This window comes from Nicotiana tomentosiformis, chromosome 11, assembly GCF_000390325.3.
Source record: "Nicotiana tomentosiformis chromosome 11, ASM39032v3, whole genome shotgun sequence".
In the NCBI taxonomy this organism is placed as follows: domain Eukaryota; kingdom Viridiplantae; phylum Streptophyta; class Magnoliopsida; order Solanales; family Solanaceae; genus Nicotiana; species Nicotiana tomentosiformis.
In genome coordinates this window covers 111,165,629-111,185,449 of record NC_090822.1, presented here as the reverse complement: position 1 = coordinate 111,185,449, position 19,821 = coordinate 111,165,629, and the positions used below count along the sequence as shown (strand labels likewise).

Genomic DNA, 19,821 nt, shown 5'->3' with positions numbered 1-19,821 from the left:
CCTTGCCCTGAGTGCCAATCCCAGTCGGAAGCGGTCGATCATTATCTCCATTTCGGAGGATGCCCGGGTCCTTTCCATGCCCGTTGGGGGTAGCTAGTTACCTCCAGTGCCTGGTGACTGAAGAAGACCAGGTAAAGATGAATGAGGTGGAATCTCCATACTTGTTCGACGAAGCACAGCAGGCGCTGAATCGGGTAAGGTGTTTCCAAACCTTCCCATTTTTTTTAGCTTTGGTTACTTAATGATATTAATATTTCTCCTTGTATTCGCATGCCTCGGTGCTTCACCACGAGACCTTCCTCTGATATCGAGAAAGCTGAGTCTCCTCGAGGTCGAAGCCAAAGAGCTTACTGAGAAGAAAGATATGTGCAAACTTCTCAATGAGCAACACGAGGAAGAGGCTAAGAGTCTTCGGGTCATGTTGGACGCGGCTCAGAAAGAACATGCCGACATGGTGGAAAAGGTAAAAGTCTTTGAGGTTAGTGACGATGAACTAAACTCGGTGACTAACGGTCTGAACCCGCAGGTCCAATAGAAGCTTGACCGAATCTACCAGCTTCGGGCAGAGATGGACGTGATAAAGGTCAAGGCCGAAGAATGGAAAAGCAAAATGGACCGTTTGGCCTCGGAAAAGGAAACTGCCCAGGCGCAACTGGCTTTGACAGAGGCTCAACTTTGAATGATAACGGAGAAGGGTGAGGCACAGTCCCATAGAACCGAGAAGCTCCAATATCAACTAGGCTCGGTTGTTACAGATCGGGAGGCCCTCGCCAAGGAGCTTAAAGTGGCCAAGTCAGTGGCTGAAGTAACCAAAGCTGATGCCGACGAGATAGTGGACCGGTATAGAGCCGATGCTGAGGCGGCGTAGGACTGCTTGAAAGACATTGTTAAATATGAAAAGCGGCAGTCACGAAGAGAGGCTCTTGAGGAGATTCACGCTCGGGGTTTTGATCTGTCGGCCGAGATTGAAACCGCTAATGGGCTCGAGGCCGAGGCCAAGAAGTTGGCTTACCCCGAGGAAGGAGAAGAAGAAGAAGACTCCGAGAGTTCCGGTGGATCCGGGAGTGGAGAAGACCAGGATATTTAGACACATTTGTAGATTTTTTGCTTTTTTATTTTTTGTACTTATGTACTTTTGTACTTTTTGTCAAGGCAGTTTGGCCTTTGTAAAGACTTTATGTATATATAATACAAGGCTTGCTTTTCCCTTCGATAATTTTTGTGTTTTATTTTTCTTTGCTTTATTCTTTATGTTTGCAAAAATCAAAATGCCTTAGCATGAACTCGTTAGGTCATGTTTGGAGGTTCGAACATGCCTTGCCTTTGACATTATTTTGCCTAAGGCTTCGTGGGGGCTCGGTATGACCATAACTTTTCCCCAAAGTACTTATAATATTTTAGCTTATAGTTTGTCGAGGATAGTCTTTAGAACCAAATTAGAAATTTTTTAAGGCCTTATTTTTTATTATGGGTCACGGACGTCTCCGATCTATTTTAATATGTCCGTAGCCTTTTTAGTTCAGGTGTTTCCTAGTGGGATTGTCACCTTGAGTTATCCGGGCTTGCCTAAGATGACAGTCCCTGAATGGGGATGGCCATAGCCTTTAAGGATCGGGCGTTGCCAAATAGGTCTTGTGCCCCCGGGCTCCCTTAGCCCGAGCCGTCCGAGTTTATTTTGGACGGCAATCCCCAATTGGGAGTGATCGTTTGAACCCGGATAAAGGCGACCATTGGGCTCGATACCTTTAGGGTATCGAATGTAGGAAATTCCTTAAGAGGAAAGAAAAAAGAGAAATTGTTTAGGGACGAGATATTTATACGCAAGGTAGAGACTTCTTTTTATTCTTGTGCGTAATAGTTACACGTGTACAAGCTTTGTGCCAGGGCTCAAGCAGTCTATGCGGGCACGGTTCATTTGACCGTTTGGCCGAGACCATTCAATCATAAAGTTTCTTTCCTTGCTAAAGTCGTTATCTGAGGGTAATGCCCCCCAGTGTTTGGGGCCGATCATAGAGAGGCCTCGAATACTGTTGTCATGATCTTCGATACTGGTTCGTAACCGGCCTTCAATTCTATGTTAGCACGATTTACTATTGCCTCGTTAAAAACCTTGCCGGAAAACCCATTTGGGACAAAACCGGTTCAAGAAAAAAAGAGTGCAACGCGTACTTTCATGCCTTAAAATTGTATCATTCATTGTTTGTTACATGCAAGTGTTAGTTCAAAATAAAAGAAATGAATAGGGCCATACGTTAGCAGTAATATCAGTTCAAGTGAGTTATATTCCAGTTGTTCGGTAGTTGCTCGCCGTTCATTGCTCCGAGTTTGTAGGACCCATTTTCGGTGATCTCGATAATTTAATAGGGACCTTCCCAGTTCGGCACTAATTTCCCTTCATTCGGGTTTTAGGTGTTTAGTGTAACCTTCCTTAATACCAAGTCCCCGACATTGAAGTGTTGAAGGTTGGCCCTTCGATTGTAATATCTCTCGATCCGCTGTTTTTGAGCGGCCATCTGGACTAGGGGTGCGCATCGGTCGGTTCAGTCGGTTATTATGAAAGTACGATTCTGTTTATCGGTTTTTGATTTTGTAATATTAATAACTAAATCAAACCAAAGTATTTACGGTTCGGTACGGTTTTTTCAAAGTTCGGTTCGGTTATTTCCGGTTTATTTTTTTGTTTTTAAACAGTTATAGGAACAACAAGTATTTACCGTTTATAAGAACATCAATAAACAAGGCTGGAACTTATTTGCTGTTCGTCCAACCCAGCAAATTGCCATTTTGACTTTTGAGAAAGACAGCCCAGCAAATTGTCATTTAGTTGTTGTTCGTCCAGCCCAGCAACAGAGAAAGACAGCGGCAAACGACAATCTAACACAATTTTTGCTGACAATAACACTCTAATTTGAAACTACACTATGAATGAAACCAAGAATAGACTATAGAGAATAAGCACACAGAGAACAGGGAGGCCTTCAGTGCAAACAGAACACCTAAGTAGCAAAATTCCGCACAGTTCAGCAGTGGCAAACTAGTCCAAAACAGTTTAACACAGTGGCAAATCTAGCAGTTACCAAAGTCTAAAACAAGTCTAGAAATACCATCACTGTAATGACCGGTCGGTTATTTTGAGAGTTATAACCCCATTTTCCTCATTCCTACTTCTTTTTGTGTTATTCAACTATATTATGTTATATCGGGTTAGTTGGTTCGAGTCCGGAAGGAACTCGGAGTGAAATGAGACACTTGTATCATAATTGAAAATTTTAAGTTAGAAAAGTGGACCGGATATGGACCTATATGTAAACGACTTCGGATTTGAATTTTAATAATTTCAATAGTTTCGTATGGTGATTTTGGGCTTAGGAGCGTGTCCGGAATATTATTTGGAAGTCCATAGAGGAATTAGGCTTGAAATGCCGAAAGTTTTATTTTTGAGAAGTTTGACCGGGGGGTTGACTTTTTGATATGGTGGGGATTGACTTTTTTGATATCGGGGTCAGAATTCGATTATGAAAATTGGAATACCTCTGTTATGTCATTTAGAACTTGTGTGCAAAATTTGAGGTCAATTCGACGTGATTTGATAGGTTTCGGAGTTGTTTGTAGAAATTAGAAATTTCAACGTTCATTAGGCTTGAATTGGGGTATAATTCATGGTTTTAGTGTTGTTTGAGGTGATTTGAGGATTCGACTAAGTCCGTATGATATTTTAGGACTTGTTAGTATATGAGGTTGATGTTCCGAGGGCCTCGGGTGAGTTTCGGATGGTTAACGGGTGAGTTTCGGATGGTTAACGGATCAAAAATTGAACTAGAACAACTGCTGCAATTTCCTTCTGTTGGAAATTGCTTCTGCCAGATTCGAGCCCAGAAATCGAGTCCAGGGTCGAGGGCCATGATCGAGCCCAAAGTCGAGGGCCACGATCGAAGCCATGATTGAGCCCAGAGTCGAGGGCCACGATCGAAGCCACGATCGAGTCTAGAGTCGAGGGTCATGGTCGAAGGCCGGGTCGAAGACATGATCGAAGGCCTAGGATCGAGAACCAGGATCGAAGGCCTAGGATCTAGAACCGGGATCGAGGGCTAGGATTGAGGACCAGGATCGAGGACCTCCATCGAAGGCCAAGATCGAAGGCCAAGACCGAGGCTGAACCAAGGATGTCTGGGCAGAATTATAAAAATAGGGACTTCGTCCCATTTGCCATTTTTGACAAATTGGAGCTTGAGGAGAGGCGATTTTTGATATATTTTCAAGGAAAACTTGAGGTAAGTCCCTTGTGATCATTTCTACTCCATAATATTGAAGTATCATCCAATAATCTGACTAGATTACATGATTTTGAGGTGTAAATCGGAGATTGGAACTTGGAAAATTTGGAAATAAGATTTGTAGATTTGAGGGTCGAGTTGAGGTCGGATTTTGGTAAAATTGGAATGGGTAGACTAGTGGTTGAATGGGCTTTCGGATTTTGTAACTTTTGTCAGGTTCCGAGATGTGGGCCCCAAAGGCGATATTTGAGCCAATTTTGGGTTTTGGTCTAATTTTATAGTTTTGCTTGTGGAATTCATTCCATTAGCGCGTATTGATGGTATTGTACTGATTGTGAATAGATTCGGAGTATTTGGAGGCTGAGTCCAGAGGCAAGATCATTGCGGGATAGAGATTTGAACGGTTTGAGGTAAGTAACGATTGTAAATCTAGTCCTGAGGGTATGAAACCCCGGATTGCGTATCATTCTATTATTTTGAAGTGACGCACATTCTAGGTGACGGGCGTGTGGGCGTGCACTGTTGGGGATTTGTGACTTGGTCCGTCCTGTAGCAACTGTAAAGTTGCATACTTTGTTGAAACCATTTGATACTTATATGTTTTACAAAGAATTTCTGTAAATTGGGCTGAATGCCATGTCTGGGCCTTGCGCCAATGCTGTTTGGACCCTTAGGGGTTGTTTCCTATCATCCTCTCACTGTTTTCGACTGAAAATATATACTCAGTCATGTTTATAATTATTTACCGCATAACTCAGTTTTATGACTCTATTTTGATGCGTATAAATGTTTTGGGCCGAATGCCCTGCTTTACTGAAATGCCCGAGGGCCTGATTTATGAGGATGAGTGTGGATCGAGGCTGCCCGCCTGTAACATACTTTATTATTATCGCACGTGAGTTGTCAGTGCAGATTATAGCGCTTGGGCTGAAGGAGCCCCTTCAGAGTCTGTACATACCCCCAGTGAGCGCAGGTACCTACTGAGTGCGAGTGCCGAGTGACGAGTGCTGAGTGACTGGGAGGCAAGAGTGATTGTGAGGTATGCCCGAGAGGCAAGAGTGATTGTGAGGTATGCCCGAGTGGCAAGAGTTGACTGTGAGGTTTGCCGAGGGGCTGTTTATGATTTCATCATTTTGCTCACCTTTGCATTGAGCCTTTGTTTGAAAAACTGTTGGAAAAATATCTTTAAATAATTTTTACTGGAACTGGGTTTAAATGAGATATTTGATTCAAATCCTGATTTTTAAAAGCTTGTGGTATTTTACTGAGATTTTCTGATATGAACGGTATATGCTTTATTGCTCGTCACTACTACTCAGTCTTTATTTATTGTTGTTACTTACTAAGTTGGCGTATTCACGTTACTCCTTGCACCTTGTGTGCAGATCTAGGTGTAGCTGGCCACGGTAGTGGTTATTGAGTATTCTGGTTGCAGATTTTCTTGGAGATAGCATGACAGCTGTTTGGCGATCGCAGCCCCTGCTCTTCTCCCTCTTATCTTCCTCTAGTAGTATTTAGCTATTTTCCAGGCTGAGTTAGCCTTGATATTGTTAGACAGATTATAGTAGATGCTCATGACTAGTGACACCCCGATGTCGGGCTTTTCTTTTCCGCACTTCCGTTTTTCTTTGATTTGAACTCTTTAAATGGAGGTTTTATGTTAAATAACCTTGAAATTATCTTTGAAATGAAAATATCGTTTTGTTTTGGAAATGAGTCTGCTTGCCTAGTTCCACGATAGGCGCCATCACGACAAGGGTTAGTTTTGGGTCGTGACAATCACCAAACAACAAAACAGTGGCAAACTAGTCACAAGCCACAAAGTAAGTCTACAAAATGATACTTAAAATCTTAAATACGAATCACTGAATGAGGCATGAGACACTTCTTAATATGCTTCACTAAGCCATAAGTGCCATAATACTTTGGATGACAATTATAAACTCGACCACAATAAAGACACTTTGCTTTGCGGGCTTCTTCATTTACTTCAACTAGCTCAAAATATTCCCAATTAGGCGATCTAGCTTTAGGACCACGAGGCATAGTTGAACCTACAAAAAAAAGAAAATATCACAAGTTAGTAAAATATTTTTAATTATAAATAATAAAAGAATATCATAAAACAAGTAAATCTTTAAACTTACCACTTGTTCAAACTATGCATCAACAATGCTAGTATCTCTTTCAACAATGCAAGTTTCTCTTCTGCTCGTTGCCATATTTAAATATAATTTGATAAAGTGTGTCATTTAAACTTACAAAGTAAACTAATTTTCACTAAAACACTCATATAACGCAAAATCTTACCAAGTTCAATTTGCTCAAGAAACTCCAAATCTTCTACAACATTAATAGGAGTACCCTCACATCTAAACCAATCTTGAACACAAACAAGACTTTGCACCAACCGAGGAGTCAATGAACTCCTAAATGAATCAAGAATGCGGCCACCGTTACTAAATGCACATTCCGATGCAACACTTGAAATTGGAATGGCTAATACATCACGAGCTAGCTCAGATAGAATAGGAAATCGAGGCGCATTAATTTTCCACCAATCTAAGATTTTAAAGTCATCAGAATCATCAGACAATGGCTCTTGTCCTTTACCAATATATCTTTCTAACTCAGATTTAGCACCTACACTTCCGGAGTCTTCCTTTTGCCTTTTTAACAATTGCTTTGTTCTCACAGATTTTGTTCTCACATTCCCACTAGATGGCTCAGATGTGTCATCAGATAAAGTAGATTTAGATGGAGATGATTGAAGATAACATCCTTTGAAATATTTTTTTTTTGATACTCCCCAAACAAAGAATTCAAATAAGCATCCACTTCGGCAGTTAATTTCTTCCCTGGTCCCTCCCTAAATATTTCCTCAAGTGCAAAACCAACATACTCTAATTTGTTATAAGGATCTAATACAGAAGCAATGAATATCATTTTATTCATCTTTTCCGGTTCACCCCAATATTTTTTAAACTTTTCTTTCATCTTCCCTGCCATCTTACTCAAATTAGTATCATCACTAGCTAAACAAGCTTTCAAATGACTATCAAGCTCACATATATCCTCAAAATGACAATTAGAAGTGACATAACGTGAACCTAAAACCTTTTCGGTGAGCTCGTGAAATATTTCAAGAAACTTTATCACGTTTCTCACATTCACCCAATCATCACATACAAATGGACCCGCAACATTCCCATCTTCAAAAGTATGCGTACAAAGATGAGTAGAAAATCCATCATAAAAAAGATGAAGCTTGTCAAAGGCCTTCTCAAAATTTTGCGCTGTTGCCAATATCAAGTAGGTGGAATTACACCTTGTAGGAACATCCAAACATAATGTTTTGCTACATTCTACCTCTTGATGTGCACAACATTCCCTAAACTTTAAGGTCCTTTGCTGAGATGATCTCACATACCTCACAACTTGTCTAACACATTTTACAGAAACATCAATTTCCTTCAAACCATCTTGCATAATTAGATTAAGTATGTGAGCCATGCATCTCACATGAAGATGCTTACCACTCATCGAATTAGTTTTCCACATATCTAGTTGTTAGACAATTCTTTGACCGTGACATCATTCGAAGAAGCATTATCAACAGTAACAGTGAATACCTTATCCAATTTGTATTCAAGCAAAAAATTACTGATAACTTTTGCCATTTTGTCACCCTTATGACTAGAGATAGGGCAAAAATTAAGTATTCTTTTATGCAACACCCAATCTCTATCAATAAAATGACCCGTCAAACACATATATTTAATTCTTTGTAACGAAGTCAATGTGTCCGTGGTAAGGCAAATTTTTGGTTTTACTTCTCTGAAATTTTTTATTAGTTTAAGCCTTTCTTCATTGTAAACTTGAAAACAATCCCTTGTAATTGTCCTACGAGAAGGAACATTAAATAGAGGTTGGGCTATGCTCATAAACTTCTTAAAGCCTTTCTTTACAACAAAGCTAAAAGGTAATTACTCCGTAATTACCATCTCAACTAAAGCCCTCCTAACTAGTTCTTGTTCAAATTTTCAAAGTACCCCACCATTAATTTGCCCATCATTTTGTAAACACAATTGTGTTTGAGTATTATCAACTTTCCGTGGTATTTTGCACACTTCTTTAAATGAGTATTCAATGATGTTGTTCCATTCAACCGTGAATCAGCCTTATAATCACTATCACAATGTTTACACTTTGCTTTATCACCTCCATTATCATCTTTAAACTTTTCAAAATGATCCCAAGCAGTTGATCTACATTGTACTGATTTTCTTTTTTTGGGGCCTTGACTAATTTCAACTAAATTTGTAGGTGAAGAAGTAGGTTCGCTTTTAGAAGAACCCACCTCACTTACTCTACTTTCAACTTCTGCCATCTATAGAAAATCGAATAAAAATAGAATTAAGGTCGGAACTCCTATAAGTCTATAACAAATAGAACATCAAATTTTGTGCATATCGGATATAACTTACAGACTAAGAAAGTAAAATTCAATAATATCTGAATAAAATTGATCCAGTATAATGCTTAAAATGTTCTTAATTCCAGAACTTAATAAAATAAAATCAACATACACAAAAGAGGAAGTACTAATTGAAATGTCCTTAATAGTGAGACATTTTCTTTCTTCATACACAAAAGACTAAGACAGTGAGACATTTTCTTTCTTCATACACAAAAGACTAACAGTGAGACTAATTAAAAATCAACATACACAAAAGACTAAGACATTTTCTTTCTTTATAAACTTAAACTTAAACTTGACTTTGTTCAAAATTATTCCAAGAAAAAAAAAACTAAAACACAAAAAAAGAAGCCTTATCTTAATAAAAAATCAACCAAAGAGATCTTAAATGTGAAAAGTTTCTACAAAATTAAAACCAAAATAATAAAAATTGAAAAAGCCTTATCTATCAGAAAGTTCGACCAAAACGACATTAATAGCCAACTCAACTCAGAACGTACTAGTTTGACGGGACCCAACTCAACTCAGAACTCAGAAGAAGTCCCACTAACCTGAGGATGAAGGATGACCGACGAGCTGAGGAAGAAGGCATCACAGTCGAGCTAAGGAAGAAGGCACAGAACTCACAGGAACTCAGAAGAAGTCGCAGCAGTCGGTGACGGCGAGTCGCATCAGTCGCACAGGAAGAACCCTAAATCTAATTTTTTTTATTTAGGTTTGGGAAATGGGAATTGAGAAATGGGAAGTGACTAAGTGTATTAGTGATTTAGTGTAACCGATGGATTTGGGTATCAGACAGACTGTCAGTAAGTTTGGGTTTGGGTAAACTAAATTGGGCTTCAAAGTTCAAATAGGTATTGGGCTTTAGCCAAAAATAGGTAATAACTAATACCCAAAATTTTGGTTTTTCGGTTAAACCGAAAACCGAAACACCAAAATCGTAAACCACACCGAAAAACCGAAAATTAATAATTTAAAAACCGTGCACCGACCGAAAAATCGATTAAACCGAAACCGAAAAACCGAAATTTACGGTTCGGCAGGTATTATGCCCACCCCTAATCCGGACAAGGGCGGCTTCGCGCCTTTCATCTAATAGATCCAGGATTGTATTCATGGCCTCGTTGTTTGATTCCTTGGTTGCATATCGGAACCCGAGACTTGATTCTCCAACTTCGACCGGTATTAGAGCTTCGACACCGTAAATCAGTGAGAATGGGGTGGCCCCGGTACTGAACTTCGAGGTCGTACGGTATGCCCATAAGACTTCGGGCAAGATTTTCTTCCATTTTCCTTTGGCGTTAGTTAACCTCTTTTTGAGGTTTTGGAGTATGATTTTGTTAGTCGATTCTGCTTGTCTATTCCCACTAGGGTGATAGGGCGTTGATAGGATCCTTTTGATCTAGTGGTCTTCGAGAAACTTGCTTACTTTGTTGCCGATGAATTGTTTCCCGTTGTCGCACACGATCTCGGCCGGCATTCCAAACCGGCATATGATGTGGTCCCAAATGAAGTCGATGACCTCCTTCTCCCTGACCTTATCATATGCCTGGGTTTTCGCCCACTTAGAAAAATATTTAGTTATAAACAATATAAATTGAGCCTTATCGGGTGCCCATGGAAGGGAGCCAACGATGTCCATTCCCCACATCATGAATGGCCATGATGACAGAACCGAATGTAGCAGCTCCCCGAGTTGTTGAATTATCGGAGCATGTATTTGACATTCATCACATTTTTGTACGAACTCCTTCGCGTATTTTTCTATATCGATCCAGTAGTAGCCGGCTTTGGTTACTTTTGAACCAATGATTCGGCGCCTGAATGATTTCCACAAGTGCCTTCATGGATTTCCCTCATAACATACTCGGTGTCTCCTGGTCCTAGACATATCGCGAGCGGGCCATCGAATGTTCTTCTGAACAGGGTTGTCTTCGAACAAATTAAACCGCCTTCGTACGCGGGCCCTCGATTCTTTCGGATCTAAGGACAGTTTTCTGATTTTCAGATATTCCATATATTTGTTTCTCCAGTTTTAAGTTAGGCTTATTGAGTTAATCTCGGCATGGCCTTCTTCCACTACCGATCTCATAAGTTATACGACTGCCCCCGAGTTAAGCTCGTCGTCCTCGACCGATGATCCTAAGTTAGCAAGGGCATCGGCCTCACTGTTTTGATTCCGAGGTACATGTTGCAAAGTTCATTCTTTGAATCGATGTAACATTACCTGCAACTTTTCTAGGTACCTTTGCATTCTTTCTTCTCTGACCTCAAACGTCCCATTAATTTGGTTCACCGCAATGAGGGAGTCGCACTTGGCTTCGATCACCTCTGCCCCCAAGCTTTTGGCTAGTTCGAGACCTGCAATTATGGCCTCATATTCGGCCTCATTGTTAGTCAATTTCACAGTCTTAATAGATTGTCTAACTACATTGCATGTTGGTGGCTTCAATACTATGCCAAGTCCGGACCCTTTTGCTTTCGAGGCACTGTCCGTAAAGAGGCTCCAGATCTACAAAGACGTCCCCGAGTTCACCAACAACTTTCTTTCGACCTCGGGTATTAGGGAAGGCATAAAGTTGGCCACAAAGTCGGTCAATATTTGAGATTTAATGGCGGTCCAGGGTCAATATTCAATATCATAACCACTGATCTCCACGGCCCATTTGGCCAATCGTCCTGAGAGCTCGATTTATGCATTATATTTCGCAATGGGTAAGTAGTCACAACACATATATGATGACATTGAAAATATGGTTTCAGCTTCCTAGAGGCGCTTAGGCAAAGCGAGCGCCAATTTTTCTAAGCAAGGGTACCTAGTTTCAGCCTCACCTACAGTCTTGCTAACACAGTAAATTGGAAATTTCATCCCTTGCTCTTCCCGGACCAGGACTCCACTTACCGCTATCTCTGATAGTGCCAAGTACAGGTATAGTTATTCGTCTGTCTTCGGTGTATCAAGCAGTGGTGGGCTTGATAGATACCGCTTGAGTTCCTCCAAGGCCCGTTAGCACTCCGGGGTCCATGAGAAGTTATTCTTCTTCTTCTTCTATAGTGAGAAGAATCGATGGATCTTATCGAAGGACCTCGAGATGAATCGCCCCAGGGCGGCTATGCGCCCGGTTAATCTTTGCACGTCCTTCATGTTGTCCACAACCGTGATATCTTTGATGGCTTTGATCTTGTTGGGGTTGTTCTCGATTCCCCGGTTGGATACCATGAATCCGAGGAATTTACCTGACCCAACTCCAAACGCACATTTCTCCAGGTTCAGCTTCATACTATATTCCTGCAAATGTTTTAAATGGTCATCTGCTCGCAGGGACTTAACGAAAATATTGTCAATGTAAACCTCCATTGATTTTCCTATTTGTTCCTCAAACATCTGGTTTACTAGGCATTGGTAGGTGGCACCAGCATTTTGTAATCCGAATGGCATCACGTTATAGCAGTATGTACCGTATTTAGTGATGAATGAGATTTTTTCCTGATCACCCGGGTTCATCCGTATTTGGTTGTACCCGGAGTAGGGATCGAGAAAACTGAGGATCTCGTGGCCGGTCGTGGCATCGATCATGCAATCGATGTTGGGCAAAGGGAAGGAGTCCTTGGGACATACCTTATTCAAATCCTTATAGTCTACACACATTCTTAATTTACTCCCTTTTTAGGGACTACCACTACGTTCACTAACTAACCCGGGTATTTAACCTCCCGAATGGACCCTATTTTAAGGATTTTAGATACCTCGTCCTTGATAAAAGCATGTTTGACCTCAGACTGAAGTCTCGTCTTCTGCTTGACCGGATGGAACTTCGGGTCCAGGCTTAGCTTGTAGGTGGTTATTTCCGGCGGGATCCCTATCATATCAAGGTGGGACCAAGCGAAATAATATATGTTAGCTATAAGAAACTGAATGAGTTTTTTCCTGAGCTCAGGACTTAACCCCCTGCCCAGGTATACCTTCTGGTCAAGTAGATGTTCGATCAATATGACATGTTCCAGCTCCTCGACCGTCGATTTAGTGGCGTTGAAATCATCGGGGAATATAAAAGACGTGGGAACCCCGTAATCATCATATTCATCAGTCCCCTATTTCTCCGGTTGGGTCGGGGCTGGTGTCGGTAATTGCTATTTAGCTTCTTGTTTTGTGACCGAACTCGGCCCCTTTGTCATTGGAAGTGCGGATATCGGAATCGCCTCTTCAACCGCAAACATCTCCTTTGTGGCTGGTTGTTCTCCGTAGATTGTTGTAATCCTACCTGATGTTGGGAATTCTAACACTTGGTGTAGAGTCGAGGGCACTGCCCTCATGTTGTGGATCCATGGCCTCCCGAACAAAGCGTTGTACCTTATGTCTCCTTCAATCACATAAAACTTAGCTTCCTAGATGGTCCCGGTGGTATTCACCGGTAATGTTATCTCACCCATAGTGGTTTCACATGCCATGTTGAATCCGTTTAGAACACGGACAACATGAACGATTTGATCTTGTAAACCAAGCTGCTCTACGACCCTCGATCAGATGATGTTGGCCGAGCTACCTGGATCAATTAACAAATGCTTAACTTGAGATTTATTTATGAGTACAGATATTACCAGTGCATCTTTATAGGGCTGCACGATCCCTTCCGCGTCCTCGTCGTTGAAAGACAAGGTTTTTTCCGGTATGTAATCTCGAGTCTATTTTTCCCTCATGATGGATACTTTGGTGCGCTTCAACATCAACCCCTGAGGGGAATCGACCCCACCGATGATCATGTTAATGACGTGTTGAGGTTCTTCTTGTTCGGTCTGTTTGTTAGAATCCCTATTCTTGAAATAATTCTTGGCTCGGTCTCTCAAGAATTCTCGAAGATGCCCGTTGTTGAATAGTCGGGCTACTTCCTCTCTCAACTGTCGGCAATCCTCTGTTCTGTGACCGAGAGTGCCGTGACATTTACACATATGGTTAGGATCCCTTTGGGTTGGATCGAATTGTAGAGGTGAGGCATTTGGTGTCCTTGATGTGTCCGATAGCTGATACAATGGCGGCATAATTTCCGTTAAAGTTATATTCCGATAACTGTAATGACTCGGCCAGTCATTTTAAAAGTTGTAGCACCATTTCCCCATTTACTGCTCATTCTGTACTTTATAACTATTACGCGACTTTCCGGGGTAATTGGTTCGGGTCTGGTGAGGTTTTTTAGAATGAATTGGAATACTTAGTTCCAAAGTTCAAAACTTAAGTTGAAAAAGTTGACTGGATGTAGACCTATGTGTAAATGACCCAGGAATAGAATTTTAATGCTTCCAACAATTCCGTATGGTGATTTTGGTCTTAGGAGCATGTTTAGAATTTTATTTGGAAGTCCGTAGTTAAATTAGGCTTGAAATGGCTAAAATAGGAATTTAAATTTGGAAGTTTGACCGGGGAGTCGATTTTTTGATATCGGGGTTGGAATCCAGTCCCAGAAATTATTATAGCTCCATTATGTCATTTATGACTTGAATGCTAAATTTGAGGTCAATCAGACTTGATTTGATAGGTTTCGGCATCGAATGTAGAAATTGAAAAATCTTAAGTTTCATTAAGCTTGCATTAGGGTGTGATTTGTGATATTAACATTATTTGATGTGATTTGAGATTTCGACTAAGTCTGTATGATGTTTAAGGACTTTTTGGTATATTTGGTTGAGGTCCCGAGGGCCCCGGGCGAATTCCGGATGGCTAATAGATAGAATTTCGGACTTGGAATGCTGCTGCAAATTTTTTGATGCCTGTTCTGGTGTCCTTCTTCGCGTTCGCGAGGGGAGTCTCGCATTTGCGAAGAGGAAGTTTGGACTGGCACATTTTATACTTCGCGTTCGCGACCGAGGGCACGCGTTCGCGAAGGGTCGAAGTGCAGAGCTTCGCGTTCGCGATCGAAGCCTCGCGTTCGCGAAGGGGAAATGGCCGAAGAGGATTTTTGCCTACACATTCGCGAAAGGTAGCTCGCGTTCGCGAAGGCCAAGCCAGGCAAGGAATCGCCTTCATGAGGTTGCCTTCGCATTCGCGAAGGGCAATGTTTGGCAACACAATTTTGTGCTTCGCGAACGCGAGGCACTGACCGCGTTCGCGAAGAAGAAATGTCTGGGCAGAGAGTTTAAGTTCAGAAAATGGGACTTCGTCCTATTTTCCATTTTTGACGAATTCGAACTCGGGGAGAGGCGATTTTCGGGACATTTTCAAGGAAAACATTGGGGTAAGTGTTCTTAACTCAATTTTGGTTAGATTGCCCGAATCCATAGTTGTTCTTACTATTTAATTGGTGATTTAAGTTAGAAAAAAATTTGAAAACCCTCTTGGATAGATTTGAGGATTTGAGGTTCGAATTGTTATCGATTGGTATGGTTAGACTCGTGGTTGAATGGGCGTTCATATTTTGTAACTTTGTCGGATTCCGAGACGTGGGCCCCACATGCGATTCTTTTTGGGTTAAATTTTGGATTTTTGTAGAAAATTTGTATTTTCATATGGAATTTATTCCTACAATTTGTATTGATTGAATCGAATTAATTATGACTAGATTCGAGCCGATCAGAGTCAGAAAATCAAGGAAAAGGCATACTACTTGACTGATTGAGCGCGGTTTGAGGTAAATGACTTGTCCAACTAATTGTGGGAGAAATTTTTCCTAGGATTGGTATTGATGTGATACTTGTAATATATTGAATGTCGTGTACACGAGGTGACAAGTGTGTACACGGACTAAATGTAGAAGATTATGTTCTTAAATTAAGTAGATTTCTGATGCATATTAATTAAATTATTTTATCTTATTATATTCATCATCATTGATCTACTTTATATTCTTAAATTTGCATGACATTTTCCTATTAACTATTTTTACCTGCTTAGTTGAAACTTTGTTTTCTTTTATTCTGTGTATTATTTGAAGGTTGAATTTTCTTAAATTAAATATTATTAGAAATGGAGTATGTTACATTTAAAAATTTTGATATTAAGGTAAGGTGTTAAATTTGTGGAAATATTATTTTTGCTGAATATTTTGTGAAGATTTTTGTATTTACTGTGATTGAGATGTGAGCTCCGTATTGTGGAAAATATTCTTGTTGTTGATTTATTTTGGCAAGTTAAAATATTTGGGCACTTGAGGTACAAATTGTGATATATTGTGATATTGATACGCATGCGATGGTATAAGGTCTGGGTGTTGAAATGCATGCGGTGATATAAGGGTGGCCTTATACGTGTGGCTAGTAGGGAAACTACTAGAAGTCATGCGGCGTGATAAGGGTGGCTAAAATGCGGGATGCTATTTCGAAAAAAAATATTTTCTTTAAAATTAAATATGAAGGCTCCCGCGGTAATATAAGAAAATGAGATACTGTGAATTTATTTATGATTTGTGACTACGAGGCGGTACCTCGGGAGTGCCCTTGTTGATATTTATTTATGGCTGCATTTGCCTTTGATTATTGTCGTGATTTTTTTTAAAGTTGTAAATTTCTGTTTTCTTGCCGCAAAGTATTAATTGCCCTTATTCTGTGAAATTTAATGGTGACATACTACATACTTGATTCATTTCCATTGTAATTTATTGTTATTATATTGTTAAACATGTCACCATGTCTTTTATTATTCTAGTAGGGCCTGATCTGACCTCGTCACTACTCTACCGAGGTTAGGCTTGGCACTTACTGGGTATCGTTGTGGTGTACTTATACTATGCTTCTGCATATCTTTTTTTGTAGATGCAGGTACATCTTATCAGACCAGGCAGTGAATTAGCCGTACGAGGAGACTTCGAGGTATATCTGCCAGCGTCTGCAGACTCCGGAGTCCCCTTCTATCCTTATTATGTTGTTTCCTTATTCTCTTTAAACCTTAATGTATAAAGGCATTGAAGATAAATTCTTAGAAGCTTGTGCGTTTGCAAATTAATTTATTTCATATTTCTATTGTTATTCCGCATCGATAGGCTTACCTAGTCTTAGAGACTAGATGCCATCACGACATCCTACGGAGGGAAATTTGGGGTCGTGACAAGTTGGTATCAGAGCTCTAGGTTCATAGGTGTTATGAGTCACAAGCAGGTTTAGTAGAGTCTCACAGATCGGTACGGGGACGTCTGTACTTATCTTCGGGAGGCTACGTAACTGTTAGGAAAATATTCAATTCTTTGATTCCTTATCGTGCGCATTTGTTGACTTCAAAATTTTAAACCATTGTCTTTCTATTCTCTCACAGATAGTGAGGTCACGCTCAACTGGATCTGATGATCAGACACCAGTGCCCCATGTTGGAGCCGCAAGAGGCCGGGGCCGGGGCAGAGGTCGTGCCAGAGGCTGAGGAAGACCAAGTGGTGTAGCTAGAGCACCTACACAAGCTGCTGCAGAGGAGCCACCAGTAGCTCCAGTTGGAGAGCAGGCACCAGAGACAACTGTTACTACTCCTGCACTTCAGGAGACTCTTGCCCAGTTTTTGAGCATGTTTGGCACTCTAGCTCATGAAGCGCTAATTCCACTTGCTCCTGCCACATCTCAGGCCGGGGGAGGAGCACAGACTCCCGCCGCCCCTACCCCAGAGCCACGGACCTAGGTTGACCATGCCCCAGAGGTTATACTAGTGCAACCAGTTGTTCCAGTTCAGCCCGAGGATAGGACAACAGTTTCAGAGGGGGAGCAGCTCAGGCTCGAGAGGTACAAAAAGTACCACCCTCCCACTTTTAGCGGGTTGTCTTCATAGGATGCTCAAGGTTTTCTTGAGGAATTTCACCGTATCCTCCGTCTATGGGTATTGTGGATTCCAACCGGGTGTCTTTCACGACATTTCAGCTTAGAGGAGCGGCCTACCAGGGGTGGCGTGCATATGAGTTGGATAGTCTGGCTGAGGCAGCTTCAGTCACTTGGACTCAATTTTCAGATATGTTCTTGAGGGAGTATGTTCCTCAGAGTCTTAGAGATGCATGGCGCGCAGAGTTTGAGTAGCTGCGCCAGGGTTCTATGACCATGTCAGAATATGCGGTACGATTCAGTGATTTGGCTAGGCATGCACCAGCCTTGGTTGCTACTATTCGAGGGCGGGTTCACCGATTTATTGAGGGGTTTCACCCTAATATCAGATTCAGTATGGCTCGAGAAATGGAGATGGACATCACATACCAATTGGTGGTGTCAATTTCTAGGAGATTGGAGGGTATGCGGACTCGGGAGAGATAAGAGAGGGAAACTAAAAGACCCCGAGATTCTGGCACATATAATAATTCTCGTGCCCCAGCTGCAGCCGGTCATGGTAGAGGCTATGTGAGTCGTCCTATTTATTCAGCACTTCCAGCTTTCAGTGATTTTTCGGCTACTCCTAGACCCCATGTTCCATATTATGCACCGCCAGTGTCTACTGTACCTCCTGTACGGGGTGCCTTCAGCGGGCAGTCTAATCGATCAGGCCCGAGCCAGTCCCAGCAGCCACACCGTCCGAGGGCTTGTTTTGAGTATGGTGACACTCGTCATATCATGAGGGATTGCCCCAGACTTAGGAGGGGTGCACCTCCACAGATTTCTTAGGCCCCACCCATTCCACAAGGCCCTCAGGCTTCTCAGGCCATGACCACTGCACCAGTTGCTACTCCACCTGCACAGCCCGCTAGAGGTGGAGGTCGGACACGTAGAGGTCGCCCTAAAGGGGGAGGCCAGACCAGATATTATGCCCTTCCTGCTAGGACAGAGGCCATTACATCTGATTCTATTATCATAGGTATTATTCCGGTATGTTATAGAGATGCATCAGTCTTATTTGATTAGGTTCCACTTATTCTTATGTGTCATCTTATTTTGCCCCGTATTTGCACGTATCCCGTGATTCTTTGAGTTCTTATGTTTATGTATCTACACCCATGGGTGAATATATTATTGTGGACCGCATGTATCAGTCGTGTTTGGTTGTCATCAGTGGTTTTGAGACTAGAGCTGATTTATTATTGCTCAGTATGGTGGATTTCGATATTATTTTGGGCATGGACTGGTTATCGCCCAATCACGCTATCCTTGATTGTCATGCCAAGACGGTGACATTGGTTATGCCAGGTCTACTATGTCTAGAGTAGAGAGGTACCTTGGATAATGTTCCTAGTAGGGTTGTTTCATTTCTTAAGGCTCAACGAATGGTTGAGAAGGGGTGTGATGCGTATCTGGCCTATGTAAGAGATGTTAATGTTGATACTCCTACCGTGGAGTCAGTTCCTATAGTAAGGGATTTTCCTGATGTATTTCCAGCGGATCTTCCGGGTATGCCACCAGACAGGGATATTGACTTTGGTATTGATTTGTTACTGGGAACTCAACCCATTTCTATTCCACCATATCATATGGCCCCAGAAAAATTGAAAGAATTAAAAGAGCAGTTACAGGAACTGCTTGATAGGGTTTTGTTCGGCCTAGTATTGCGCCTTGGGGTGCTTCTGTCTTATTTGTGAAGAAGAAGGATGGTTCTATGCAGATGTGTATTGATTACCGCCAGCTGAACAAGGTTACAGTGAAGAACAGGTATCCATTGCCACGTATTGATGACCTATTTAATCAGCTTCAGAGTGCAAGAGTGTTCTCTAAGATCGATTTGCATTCAGACTATCATCAGTTGAAGATTCGGGAGCCAGATATCCCGAAGACTGCTTTTAGGACTCGGTATGGTCATTATGAGTTCCTTGTAATGTCATTTGGGCTAACCAATACCCCAGCAACATTTATGCACTTAATGAATAGTGTATTTAAGCCCTATCTCAATTCTTTCGTCATTGTGATTATTGATGACATTCTGGTATATTCCCGGAGTCGGGAAGATCGTGAATAACACCTGAGGACTATGCTTCAGACTTTGAGAGAAAAGAGTTATATGTAAAATTTTCAAAGTGTGAATTCTGACTTGATTCAGTGGGAGTTTTGGGTCATATAGTTTCGTGCGAAGGGATCAAGGTAGATCCAAAGAAGACTGAGGCGGTGTAGGGTTAGTCCAGACCATCTTCAGCTATGGAGATCCGGAGTTTCCTTGGTTTGGCAGGGTATTATCGCTGATTTGTAGAGGGT

At 41.5% G+C, this 19,821-nt stretch overlaps 1 protein-coding gene across 1 annotated transcript; it reads right to left on the bottom strand.

The window, feature by feature from the left end:
* Positions 1–6,522: 6,522 nt before the first annotated feature.
* LOC138902027 (zinc finger BED domain-containing protein RICESLEEPER 2-like) lies at positions 6,523–7,763 on the bottom strand. The gene is made up of 2 exons (XM_070189833.1): positions 7,081–7,763; positions 6,523–6,991 (listed from the first exon to the last, which is right to left on the bottom strand). Exons 1-2 carry the CDS (start codon positions 7,761–7,763, stop codon positions 6,523–6,525), a joined length of 1,152 nt encoding a protein of 383 aa, XP_070045934.1.
* Between the last annotated feature and the right edge of the window lie 12,058 nt (positions 7,764–19,821).

Excerpts from the sequence above, each read along its gene's own strand:
- LOC138902027 (XM_070189833.1), bottom strand. The coding sequence starts at position 7,763 with ATGCAAGATGGTTTGAAGGAAATTGATGTTTCTGTAAAATGTGTTAGA. Across the intron at positions 6,992-7,080 it reads TTGAATTCTTTGTTTGGGGA|TGGGAATGTGAGAACAAAAT; the intron begins GTATCAAAAAAA and ends TGAGCCATCTAG.